The 13,357-nt window shown below is 30.0% G+C and overlaps 4 protein-coding genes across 7 annotated transcripts; 1 reads left to right on the top strand and 3 right to left on the bottom strand.

The window, feature by feature from the left end:
- Positions 1–162: 162 nt before the first annotated feature.
- Positions 163–6,840, bottom strand: LOC124951764 (protein CASC3-like). 2 transcript variants are annotated; one of them, XM_047500621.1, is made up of 9 exons: positions 6,146–6,840; positions 5,242–5,666; positions 5,006–5,144; positions 4,450–4,601; positions 3,961–4,373; positions 3,486–3,863; positions 3,313–3,345; positions 2,905–3,161; positions 163–2,816 (listed from the first exon to the last, which is right to left on the bottom strand). In XM_047500621.1, exons 1-9 carry the CDS (start codon positions 6,242–6,244, stop codon positions 2,211–2,213), a joined length of 2,502 nt encoding a protein of 833 aa, XP_047356577.1. In that variant the 5' UTR covers positions 6,245–6,840; the 3' UTR covers positions 163–2,210. The 2 variants fall into 2 exon arrangements, with proteins under 2 accessions (XP_047356577.1, XP_047356578.1); XM_047500622.1 differs by lacking the exon at positions 3,313–3,345 and having other exon boundaries at positions 6,146–6,838.
- LOC124951766 (endoplasmic reticulum lectin 1) lies at positions 6,666–11,948 on the top strand. Of its 2 annotated transcripts, XM_047500627.1 has the most exons (7): positions 6,670–7,306; positions 7,403–7,576; positions 7,656–8,174; positions 8,566–8,619; positions 9,084–9,245; positions 9,306–9,545; positions 9,623–11,948. In XM_047500627.1, exons 1-7 carry the CDS (start codon positions 7,172–7,174, stop codon positions 9,869–9,871), a joined length of 1,533 nt encoding a protein of 510 aa, XP_047356583.1. In that variant the 5' UTR covers positions 6,670–7,171; the 3' UTR covers positions 9,872–11,948. The 2 variants fall into 2 exon arrangements, with proteins under 2 accessions (XP_047356584.1, XP_047356583.1); XM_047500628.1 differs by lacking the exon at positions 8,566–8,619 and having other exon boundaries at positions 6,666–7,306.
- On the bottom strand, positions 10,092–11,818 carry LOC124951770 (mitochondrial import receptor subunit TOM40 homolog 1-like). Its single transcript, XM_047500644.1, has one exon. It carries the CDS (start codon positions 11,306–11,308, stop codon positions 10,328–10,330), a length of 981 nt encoding a protein of 326 aa, XP_047356600.1. The 5' UTR covers positions 11,309–11,818; the 3' UTR covers positions 10,092–10,327.
- Positions 11,949–12,001: 53 nt separating the features above from the next.
- LOC124951773 (intraflagellar transport protein 43 homolog) lies at positions 12,002–13,352 on the bottom strand. 2 transcript variants are annotated; one of them, XM_047500647.1, is made up of 6 exons: positions 13,180–13,352; positions 12,873–13,048; positions 12,745–12,774; positions 12,635–12,687; positions 12,465–12,537; positions 12,002–12,331 (listed from the first exon to the last, which is right to left on the bottom strand). In XM_047500647.1, exons 1-6 carry the CDS (start codon positions 13,216–13,218, stop codon positions 12,109–12,111), a joined length of 594 nt encoding a protein of 197 aa, XP_047356603.1. In that variant the 5' UTR covers positions 13,219–13,352; the 3' UTR covers positions 12,002–12,108. The 2 variants fall into 2 exon arrangements, with proteins under 2 accessions (XP_047356603.1, XP_047356604.1); XM_047500648.1 differs by having other exon boundaries at positions 12,635–12,675.
- Positions 13,353–13,357: the final 5 nt, after the last annotated feature.

Genomic DNA, 13,357 nt, shown 5'->3' with positions numbered 1-13,357 from the left:
TTCAACGCCATCATCGTCATCGCCATTGTCATCATCATCAACATTGACATAATACATTGACACTTCATGCGAAACATGTATTAAATCCGTCGATATTAATTGAATATGAAAATTTAGAAGTTATATACACGTATACATATGTATTTAGCAACGAAAGTAGAGAAGCTTTAACGTAATTGATAATAAAAGGATAAGTCATCAAAACTGTATTGTGTTATTTTGTAAACATTAAACGCACTTAAAATGAACGTTGAATTCTCTCTTAAAAAAAAAAAAAAAAGAAAGAAAGAAAAAAAGAAAGAAAGAAAGAAAACAAGAAGAAAAATGGAGAGAGAAAAAAAGGATGAACTAAATGTCTGTTAAGTAAATGAAGAGATGTACTCGTAGGTACAATGTTAAGTGACAATTTGTTAGCGTATATTTCCGCAAATAATGGTGTTATTTAGTATTCATAACAATTCTCTTATGATACAGTTGTATATACTAAACGGAGCGATATCTACAAAATTTAATAAGTGTCATTTTTCTACGCTACCGAGGTGAATTCGGTAATAATTTCGAATCTGTATAATATACTGTTGTATATATCAGATGTATATAAATGGAATCAAATAATATATTCCATTATACATACATACATCAGAATATTTGTACAGATTTATGTATGTTATGAACGACTATTTCTTATCAGGTATTACAAGAACAGGATTAATGTGACATATAAATCAGAGACTACCTGAACCTATTCATTTCCTTTCTTTTTTTTTTTTTTTTTTTTTTTTGGTTTACTTATAAGCTATATAATCAAGTTATTAGCGGTACATTTTGTTTACAAGCTGCAACGTTTTTAGTGTAATGATAGAAACAATATATATATATATATATATATATGTATATATATATATAGTGTATATATAAATAATCGTTATTATTTACCCAGAAGGGAAAAACCGATCGAAAATGCGGACATTCCCTAAAAACGCATTAGCAGTGTATATTTTAAAAATATATAGATCACGCGACTTCATACAAAATATTTCGTTTTTCTTATTTTTTTTTTTTCTTTTTTTTTTAGTATTATCTTTTTCTTTTGTTTTTATTCTTTTTTTTTTCCTTTTAATGTTTGATTCTCTATATGATCAAATAAATGCTTTGCACGTAAGATTTTGCGAAAAAAAGAAAAAAGCTTCTTTCTAGTAGTGTTAAATATCATATATAACTAAAGTTATATGTCTCAATTAAAATACGCTAAGTTTTTTATTTAATCATTTAAATAGATCATTCGAATCACATAAGGATCGATAAGACAATTAATGAAACAGCTATGCACTGAACTGTATTGTATTTACAGTGATCATGTTGTTGAGAAATCTTTTTTCTTAGCATTTTAGTAATTATAACGTCATTTCAAACAGCATAATTATCTAATATGCTATATCTTATTTTAGAATATATTATATAGAGGATGTATTTGTTAAATATCGGTACACGTAAATCACCAATCCCTAATTGGAAAGAAGTAGCGGAATTCAATATAAAGTACAATACGACTGCAACATGTTGAATATTGAAAGAAACAAAATGTAAAATACATGGCAGTATAGTTAAATATGAATCAATAAAAACCAGCCATATAAGGAACCGTAATTATCACTTATAAATTTTTATATAACTAGAAATTTACATAGTTTGACTGAGTTATATAATTGATAAAGAATTAATATATATCCGCTACATGGTGTTGTACAGGCTTGCCTAAATGGACGTTCAAGATCGCATATTCCTCCCAATGGAATTAGATAATCAATTCTCATTTATGAAAAGTAATTGACAAATTTCTGTGTATTATCGACATATTGATAATACAGTTTCATGTTTTGACATTAGATACAATTCATAAAGAGACTCAAAATGGAAACTGCAATATCTTAGACAAACCTGTATGTCTTATATGTAACAGATACATCCTGCACTTAGCAGGAATCTGGATTATTCAGTATACAATAGCATACAAGAAGCAACTTGCTGGGACTGCTAATATCTGATTGATTCCCAGTTTCACTTTTTGTAATATCTCTACAAAAGACATTATAAAACTGCAAACAGAAGGATATCTTTGCGATAACACATCTCCTTTCAACTCGATTATTATATAGAACCTTTAGATATTCTAATAACTCTTTCTATCAATAATATCTCATGTGGATTATTTAGGCAACCGCTTCCTCAACAACAGAAGTTTCAGGAACAGTAGTTTCGAGCTTAGGTGGTTCACTATCAGTCTTATCAATGTCCAATTGTATAAACTTTGAAGTAATCACACTTTTACTATCTTCAACTGTCTTCAGTGTTTCTTTGTTATTTATATCTTCTATTTTATCCGTTGTAACGACTGAAATTTCTACTGATGTATTTATGTCATCAATATTTTTAGTTACACTTTCTTCGTTTCCTATATTACTCGATATTATACTTAAGTTTTCTTCCTTTTGTTGAATCGATTCTGATTGATCATTTTGTAGATTGTCAAACTGTCCTGGCACAGTCTTTTGATCACTTTCCACTGAGTTACTTTTAACTTCTTGTTCACTTTGTTGTACACTACCAGGTTGGTTAGTTTGTTGATTAGATTGAGTACTTCTACCTCTGCCACGACTACTTTGATGTTGCTGATTATCTGGGGGTGGAAGAATTGGAATGGCTGCCTTTGGTCGTCTTACAGGAGCTGTTTGTTGTTGTTGCTGTTGCTGTTGCACAGGACTATAATAAGTACAACCTTGTGGTTGGAATAATTCTTGTGGAGGTGGCCCTTGTGCCTATAATTTTATTGATTAATATTGAATGAGTTTTATTAATTAAATCAAACAGCCAAGAACAATTTATTATTCTGATTACAAAATTTACCTGTACAGGAGAAGTGTAACTTTGATAGCCTTGAAAATTTGGTTGAAATGCTGGTCCATTGGGTCCAGGAACATAATTAATTATGCTAGGAGGAGCAGTTTGAGGTGGTATAAACTGAGGTGGTGGCACCAAAAATGGAGGTGGAGCATAGCTAGCAGGTTGACCATTTGGTGGCAAAGGTATTACTGGTTGTCCAGCCATAGGAGCAGCTGGAGCAGCAACGGGTGCAGTTTGTTCGAAATGTCCTTGTGGATAACCTGTACAGATATGATGTCATGGTTCAAAACTTTGAAACAGACATATTTCTTGAAAATGGTAGGGAAATTAAAAAATAATCGGTAATAAGATCCTCCAAGTTCATTCCAAAAAAGAAACGTTTTTACGTGACTATAGTACGTCACATCTTACCTTGGGAGTCTAGAACGCCTCTTGGATTTCCAGCTATATAAATGCATATAAAATGGCCGTTAATATTACATATAGATATTAAATCTATCCAGTAATATAAGAAACAGCTTTATAACTTTCATATTATTAATTTTATTACTCTATTATACACAGAATACGTTTTGTTTAATTACCTTGAGGAGTATAATATCCATGTTGACCATGTTGACTATGTTGTCCATGTGGTCCATGTTGTCCATGCTGTCCATGCTGTCCATGCTGTGCGTGCTGTGCATGTTGTGCATGTTGCGGATGTTGTGTATGTTGTCCATGTTGTCCATGTGGGGGCTGATAATTCTGTTGTGTAGGATTCTCAGAAACTGTTGGACGTTGACGAAGGCTAGAATACCGCTTTGGTCTGTTACCAGAACTATCTTGCTGTTGTTGATGCTGAACTGTTTGTTGCTGCTGATGTCCTTGCTGTGATTGTGTTTGATGAGATTGTTGTTGCTGCATTCTTGGTGGAACAGTGTTTGCTCTTTGTTGACCCGGGGATTGTGCATAGTAATTTTCTACAAAAAAAAAAAGAAAAAAAAAAAAAAAGATTTAAAAATAAAATTCAATCTATTTATAAAACTTTGATTTCTCATTTATAAAATGTCAACTTACTATTATGTTTACCACTCTGATGATATTGTCCACCATCATTGATGTGAATATTTTTCATATCATGTATAATTTGATTATCATCGTCATGCTGTATTGCATTACTTCGTCTATTTTCAGAATTTATTGGACCAGCTCCTCTTCCTTTTGGTTTGGTTTCAATTGTTCTATTGCTCAATACATTGTTATTAGTATTTGCCTTAAATCCTCTTCCACGAGTTCTGCCTGTTCCGAAATTTGTTGACTCTTGTACATTCCGTTTGTTACTTTCTCTTGGTAAAGTTTTTGTTTCAACAGATTTCTCTGCGTCTCCACTAGATCCACTATTTCCATTTGTATTCTGATTATGGTTTCCATGTTTTCCTTCTTTTTTCCAAACTGTATTATTGGACTCATTTGGAACTTTGTTTTCATTTCTACAATTAAAATAATTAAAATATACAATTAAACTAAATATCATTTATAATAACAGTTGCCATAACATTTACTTACGTATGACCAATAGATGTTCCGGAAGATTTTGTCTTTTGCCCGTCGTGCTGTGATTGTAAAGGTGGAAAGTTTTGTGTTTTATTTATAGTTTTACTTTTACTATTATACCATGCTGATGATATTACTGGTTCTTCTACAGTTGTGGAGGAATTCTATAATAATCAAAGTTGAAGAAATAATATTCTTTAAATATAATTTTAAATGGTTACAAAACCGCATATATCAAAATGATAAGTAATATTAAATTTGTAATCAACATTAATGACCGCAGCAGTCAAAATGATGTGATGTATATGAAATGTCAAAATGAAAAAAGAAAAAAAAAAAAGAAAGAAAGAAAGAAAAGAAAAGAAAAGAAAAGAAAAGAAAAGAATTGAGGTTAACATCCAATGCTGTCCAATCTATATCAATATCAGCAATAATGTAATTAACTAAATTAAAAATATACTTTGTATAGAAATACAAAGCAAACAATTCTAATATATGTTATTATGTTCCATGTGCTCTAACATATATTTTGAATGCATAAAATATTTTTATAGAAAGTTATAATCACCTTATTAGTACCAAGCGCAGGAAAATCTTCTCCACTTCTATTAAACTTTCTATTATTGCTTTTAGATGATGTATTATTACCAGTTTTACCATAAGCATCTTCATCTTCCCAGTTACGTGTATATTTATTTGGACCACGTCTGTATATATATATATATATATACATATATTAAATATCAAATAAAGAAAACATTTTAACTTCATTAAATTTATATATAATTAAAATATAACTTTTACCCATATCTTCTTCTCCTTCTAGCTCTAGGTGGACCTTCTTCATTTCTAATATCATAACCATACACTGCTATCAATTCTTCATGACTCTTTGGAGCTTGTTCTTCATCATTATACCTATCATGATCCCATCTATCCTCCTTATCTTTCCATACTTTCTTTTCTTTAGTTTCTCTTTCATTTGTAGTATCAGCATTACTATCTATAACTTCATCCGTAGTTCTATCATCATGTTCATAAAATGTTCCACGTTTAGGTATATATTGTGGATTTCGTCTATCTTCATCATCGTCTAATTTCTTTTGGGGTTTCTCTTCTTCTTGTCCATCTCCACTTTCTCGCAATACACCTTCTTGTGACTCAACATCAGAATCAGTTACATAAACATCACATTCCGAATCTTGATGACCATCAGTTTGTTCGCTACTCTATAAGAGAAACAATACGTCTACCATACTACATTTACATAGAACATAGGTACACATAATAAATCAAATTAACAAGGAGTTTTTGTGGCTCTCATTACGAAGTTCTCATATGGTTATTAATTTTATGAAAATTCAACAAAAAGAAAAAATAAAATAAAAATAAAAATAAAATAAATAAAAAATAAATAAATCAATAAATTTATCAAGGTTTTTTTTTCCGAAAATCATTCGAACGAGATAACCGTAAAACATTAACGGAACTAGATAACCAAAAAATTACTAATAAAAGTAAATTATCGAATTGTAATGATGTATTTAAATATAATATTGGTTTACTTAGTTAAATAAAGAATATCGAGCTTCCGACCTCATTTTTTGTTATCGATAGATCCAAGAAAAATATTTTGAAATAATTGAGCAAATTCTCATGAAAATAGAAAAATAAAATGTATGTAATTGAATTTTATGTATTCACTCACTTGAGTCTCTTTTGTGGCGTTCAACTCCTCGTAAGAATCCGAGAGATCATCAGAACCACACGATTGATTGGATTTTCGACGACGTCGCGTATCAGACATGTTATTTCGAGTGAAGCCACACGCGTTCTACAATCGTTTCCGTTCCTTTTGCTTTCTTTTTCTTTTCCTTTGACAACGAAGGTTCGTTGCACGAAGAGAAAAGTTAAGAAAGCTTATCGTTACTTATCGTATTGTCTCTTGAATCGAAAGAGATTTTCTTAAAATTCTCGTTCTATACAGTCCAACCGACCTAAGTACACTAATTAAGAAGGCACACCGTCCTTGTATTTTCTCTTCAGCGACCACAACGATTCCGTTAGGTCGTTGTCAAATTGCTCGGCAGCAATGGCGGTCATGTTGAATTTGACGTGATCAGATATATACATTCCACGTTAATATAACCTTTGTTGTAAAATGACGTACAATTGAAAACATTCAAGATTTTTAATTAAAATCGAATTAATGTCGTTCGTTAATTAATAAAAATTCATAATTATTCAGTTTTCTTTTTTCTTTTTTTTTCTTTTTCTTTCTTTTAACGAAATAATTGTTAAATCGAAGAGTTGCTTGAATTTCTTTTCGAATGATTGCCGCGCGATTATTATATGATTCATGGGAAATTAACGTCACCTATATGTTTCACCTTGTTTCTTGTACTACGTGGATATATCGAAGTGAACGATTTCGTTAATGCAAATATAATTTCTTTTTTCGAAGAATCTTTTTTCTTTAATTATAAAATAATATCAATAGAGTTAAGCGTGGAGAAATAAAATTTTTACCACCTTCGTAATATCATAAATTATTGAAATATAACATTTTTCATTGGTTGTTACTTTTTATTTAAAAATTAATGTGTACGTCGGGATAGATGGCGTTTGCGCCTATTTGATTAATAAGGTTTTTTGCTGTCATAAATTTATAAACGTTTTACTAATTTTAACATATTTAATCAAAATATGATAAAATAATTATTGATTTATAAAAATGTGGAAATATTATTGTATTTACAACGTATTAAACGTTATACTTGCCAATACATGGGCCCACGAAGTAAAAAATTTCGATGATACTATTTTATTCAAAATTAATTGGCCAGACAAAAGTAATACAGAATTATTAGTGAGTATAATATGAGAATATTAATGAAAATAAAAAGACTGTAGAAATGTGATTAAACGAAAACATTATAAAATTTATTTTTTTGTTTATTTATAGGAGCCTGGAAATAATGTTGAGCCTTATTTTATAACAACTGCAAATAATGAACGTTATCAATGTTTAATACCAGATATGATAGAACAAGAACATAATAATGATGAAGTATATAAGGGATCAAATCCAATAGAAATATTATCAATGTTATTTCGTCAAAATACTTGTTCTTATAGGGTACGTATTTACTAAAAAACAATATGAATTTAATGAGAAATAATATTCATTATAACAAATAATCTATTTCAATGAATAGTTAGAGTCTTATTGGACTTATGAATTATGTCATGGCCATTTTGTGCGCCAGTATCATGAAGATAGAGAAGGAAAAAAGGTCAAAACTCAAGAATATTATCTTGGTAATTTTGACAAATCACAAAATTTCAAACTTTCCGTTGAATACGATGAATTAGCAAAAAATCCTGATAAAAAGCCAGAGATACCAGTAAAGAAAGTAGATGGAATAAATATGCCTTATGTTGAAATTAAAATGGGAGATGGTACACTTTGTGATATAAGCAGTAAACCAAGAATGATAAGAGTTCTATATGTATGTTATCAACATGGCAAACATGAAATATTTTCATTAAAAGAAACATCTAGCTGTGAATATGAGGCCATTGTTCTATCTCCATTGCTTTGTTATCATCCTGATTATAAACCACAAGATTCTAAGGAAAATGAAATTGAATGCCGTCCTGTGGATAATACACCCAAGAAACCTAGAGCACTTGTTGCAATGGAAATGGAGAGTTTGAAACTTCGACATCAAAAAGTAATGATAACTTCGTCTAAATATATATTTTTTTTACATTTATTTATTTATAAATATAAAAATCAAAATCAATTCATTTCTGAATGTGTTTCATATACAGATGCAAAGGCTTTTTTTTTTGTATGTAGCGCATGATATGCACAGAACATCTCAAATTTGAAAATTAATTTAAATTAAACATTATTAGATCATATGAAAGAGAGCATGTTGCTGGATTAATATAGATCATAAAAAAAGGATTAAGGTTATCTTACTTCAATCTTTTAAAATTTTAATTTTTCAAAGCTATTGTTCTCTATCAAGTAGATTATTTCTGAGTACTAAATTAATAATTTCTTTATTTTTAAGTTCATTTATTATTTATAAACTGAATTGATTATTTCTTACACAGGATAACAAGCTGCAGAAAATCTATGCGATCTTCCATGTAGATAAGGAGGGCCAGGTCAGAAAATTTTCATTTTTGGGAGAGAGGCTTTACGCTTTATGCCCGTTGTCACATAATGTCATGGGCTTTTGCTGACATCTAATTCACTCTGCCCCTTCTTCATCTACATACTTTATTTCTTAACCATATAATGTCTAAATACTAATTCATATACTGAGTTTTAACTCCAACTGTTAATATATAATGCAAAACTATCTTTTATTTAATACACTAGTCTTATTAACCTATATTAGTAGTTTATTTGATCTATTTTACAAATAACGTGATAATTAATATCACATGAAACATCATGGATTCCTGCATCTTTATTAATCTTACACAATAATAATAATAATTTTTTTAATCAAAGCATAAATACGCTATGCATATAGTCAATATTAATCATCTAACATTGATTTCAATATACAGTGATTAAATTTAAAATCTGTATTTATAATAGCATGATATAAAATTTATTCCAGGATGGTGATGCTCGTGTAAGGGTTGAAATACGACCAGTAGATGTTGTTGATAAACAGAATGGTGAGGATGATTCTGTTAATTCGTTAATAGATCAAAACATAACTCCTGCAGAAATTAATTCGGTCCAAAACTTTCTTAGTGGCAAAAATTGTTTACATGGAGTAAGTATCTATGCATTATTTATTAACTGAAACATAATAATATTTTATTATAATAAACAGGGAAATGGTTGGTGGAAATATGAATTCTGTTTTGGACGTTCTATAGTCCAGTATCATACGGAAAAAGATGGTACTAAGACTACTGTTAATCTTGGTAAATTTGATAGACAAAAACACTTGGAATGGATTGCTACTCATCCTTATAAGAAACCAGGACCACCAGAAGTGCGTAAATATTTATCACATTTTTATAGCGATGGAAGTATTTGTGAAAAAATTGGCCAATTACGACAAACTGAGGTATTAGATTTTAAAATTCAAATAACAAATAATATAATCTTAAATAAAATTATTTATTAATAAATATTATTTTTTAGGTAAAATTAAAGTGTGTTGAGAATCATATGGGCAGTCCATCCAGTATATCATTATTCTTATTAGAACCAAAAACATGCAAATATGTGTTAAGAGTTGAGTCCCCATTAATCTGTGATATTTTAGAATATGCAGATGAAAATGGTCTTTTAAGTGAAAAATTTGAAACAGATTTTGCTAAATTAAAAATAACAGCTCTTCATGTAGAACAAGATGATTTAGATGAAAGAATAGCTAATGGAGATGATTAATGAAAATTGATTTTTTATTAATTTTTAATAAACGAATAGGAAAGGTACAATTAATTGTAATTTATAATAAAATTGATTTAATCACCGTGATTATTACAAAACATAATCACTAATATTGTCAATTGTACTTTTCTCATATAAAATTTGTGTAGAATTTTGTAAACATGCTTAAATGAATTTAAGTGTATATATTTTTTAATAATTATACAATAGTGTAACTTATAATTGTTTTTTTTTTTTTACTAGATTGGAAGTAAAAATAGTTGTACAAAAAAATTTATCAGGCATACAAACATTATTTAATTTAAGATATAAGTAATAAAGTTTATAAAAAGAATATTATCAATACATCAGTTTTTATTACTAAAGTAATAAAAAAAAAATTCATAGATGTCTGTGATATAAATCACAGAACACATACAATTAAACACATATTGTATGATCAATTAACAATAATTATACACCAATATCAAGACCTACACCTACGCGAAATTGCTGATTCAGATGATTCAAGTGTCCACTAATGATTAATGATGATTCTGGAATTGGATATAATTTCTTTTCAAATACACAACCAATACTACTTTCTGAATTAACAATGCCTTTGAAAATTAGATCAGCATATGGTATATTAATTTGGTATACTATAGTGGCAATTGATTCATGAATCCTCATATTAGTTTCTATCTCAACACCAAGTTGCAGTTGTTTGCTTGCTCTTCTATAATAACAAATATGAAGACCAGCTTCTCCTAAAGTAGCAGACCATGTTGCAGGTCCTGTATTATATCTGAATGCTACACACATTAATGTTTGTTGACCGCCAGTAATTTTAGAATTTCGAAGACAAGCTACTTCTGCACCCAATGTAATCCTAGATGTAATTGCTTGCAAGAAATGTAATACAACAATTCCTTGCTGCTTTAAAAATTTTGGATTTGCTAATGTTAATGCCAATGTATAATCATTGGACCGATATTCTATGGATGAACTAGAAGCCTTGTATTTAAAATTTGCAACTTGCGTAGACAATTTGAATCTAAATCTACATCCAAGTGTATGTACAAAATTTGCTGTCATGTTTCCATTTGGAATAATATCGCCTTTCACAATCGGATACTTCTCATGCAAGCCCACTGCCTTAGTGCCAATGTAAGATGCGCCAAATTTGTATCCCGAAGGAGTTACAGAACTCAACGTTATTGTGTGCATTACATTGAAATGGGAACTGAGAACTTTCTTAATTATTAATCTTGCACCCTCAAAATTTTGTGGATAAAGATCCTTCACTTTTTTATGAAGATCCTCGAAACTCCCTGGATTTCCAGGTTTTCTGTCTTCTTCGTTTGGGCATGGTACACAGTCAGGAATATCTGTCTTATTTGAGGCTATATATGGATTTTGTTCTTTATTTACAATGGCATATATAATACCCATTATGATCACGAAAAATGGCTTCCTTAAAAGAAGTCAAAATTTGTATAAATTCGGCGTTCATCGAAATATTTGTACATTTTTCTGAGCAGGGACAAAACATTTAAATTGAATGTATTATTTGCAAATTCGAAAGCTAAAAAAGATGGGGTTGATAGTGAACATTTGAAATTTGCCGCTAAGAGGAATAAAAAAACGAAGGATGCGCAGTAGCATAAATTTGAGGTTCCACAATATTGTCAATAGATGACTCTGTTATATCATTGTATACTTGAGTTTCTCATAAATACTCTATAAAGGTATCTTATCTTTATAAGAGTTCAAAGATTGTAATTTGACGGAAGTGTGTGCTAGTGATGGCACAGCTGAACATTGATCGCTAAACGTCGAGATTATGGCAGATCTGCTCAGTGGGTGTTGTCACGTGGTCGCTTCAAGTAGCTTGTGTTCGGCTCCCGATTGCGCGTGCATGTTCGTGGTTTTCTTCCAAAACCTCGGATATGCACGCCTGCACGGTTGAGTCTTCACGTCGCTCCTCGAACTACCGCGATTTCCAAATTGGGGGGCAATCGAATAGGTCAGACGAGGTAATTTGTCGCTTCCATATACAGGCACTGCGGAAAAGCAGTATGCCATTTTTTTTTCCCCCCCCCATTACGAAGATACACTTTATATAATAACCCTACATTTGGTGATATTGAATATATTTTTTTTCAATAGTGTAATAAGAAATAATTTTTATTATATATATTTTCATGTATGAAAAATAATTTATAGAATTATGCTCGCATATCTGTTATTATTTAAGCATTCAATTTTTTCTGGACCTCGTTATTAATCTCCGATGCGACTTGCGTGAACAAAAGATTCCAATTCCAAGCTTCGTCGGGTTCCTTCACCATATTTTCATTATACAATTTTTCTGTTAGAGGGAAAAGACTTATCCCATCCAACGATGTAAATGCTTCGTTTTTAATTAAATCCGTATCTAATTCTTTGTAAGCCGTGACTCTGTTCGTGTCGATTCTACGTAAACAAATGATTGTTCAATGTAGATTAAAAAAATGTAGGTAAAAAAAAAAAAAGAAATAAATGAATAAAGAATAGTTAGAATTTATTTATTTATTTGATAAAAACATAACATAAATATTTTACTTACACAGGTGCATTGGAAAGATCTGAAAGAACATTGTCCTCTTGAATTTCATCTAAATCAGGTATCACAGGAATATCTGTAATAAGATCATATTGATTCAATTGATTTATTTTCTTTATTAAAATTGATATGATATTGGTTTATATTTATAAAATCTCTTATTGCGATCTTACCATCTTGTTGATTTTCTTTTCCAGTTGATCGAAATCGATCCCTAAGGAATAATCTGTTTTAGTGACTATAGATGTCTGATTCTATATTGTTGTTAATTATAAATACTCACTGTTCGATTATGTTAGAAGAAGTCTTTGTTCTACGATAAAAAATAAACAGATTAAATAGTTTTAGACAATTACTGATTATTTTTAAATATGGAAAATAAAGTTGAAATATTTTATATACGTCACTCACTTGCCACTTTTTAAATCGTCACCCCAACCAGTTTTTCTGGCACGAGGTGGCGCCACAGGTGGCTGCGTTGAACGTCCTGAGGATAATGACGTAGGGCTGTTTAACAAATCCTCATCTGATTTTGAATCTTCCTGCGTAATATTTTGGCCTGCTCTTCTGCCCAGTCTAGGAATAAGCTGTAAACATTAGTCGTTTGAAAATATTTACAAAATTTTAACAATAACATTGAACACAGGTATTCAATACTAAATTTACAACTGCGTGTAAAATATTTAAGAATTTATGACGATGATTTAAAGTAATTTACCTTCTTCGATGTAATTTCTAAATCCGTAGCCCAATCCATCGTTTTTAAAATACAATTTATTTATATTTCGTAAAAGAATTAAAGAGAGAGTGTCGGTTTCGTGTTTGCAAGTGGTAACCATGACAATTGACAGCATTCTCATCGTGTCGATAAAGTAGGAAAGGCGGGAATATTTGAA

Source organism: Vespa velutina, chromosome 9 (assembly GCF_912470025.1).
Source record: "Vespa velutina chromosome 9, iVesVel2.1, whole genome shotgun sequence".
NCBI classification, from domain to species: domain Eukaryota; kingdom Metazoa; phylum Arthropoda; class Insecta; order Hymenoptera; family Vespidae; genus Vespa; species Vespa velutina.
The sequence above is the reverse complement of the archived record's forward strand: the minus strand, read 5'-3'. Positions and strand labels throughout refer to the sequence as shown.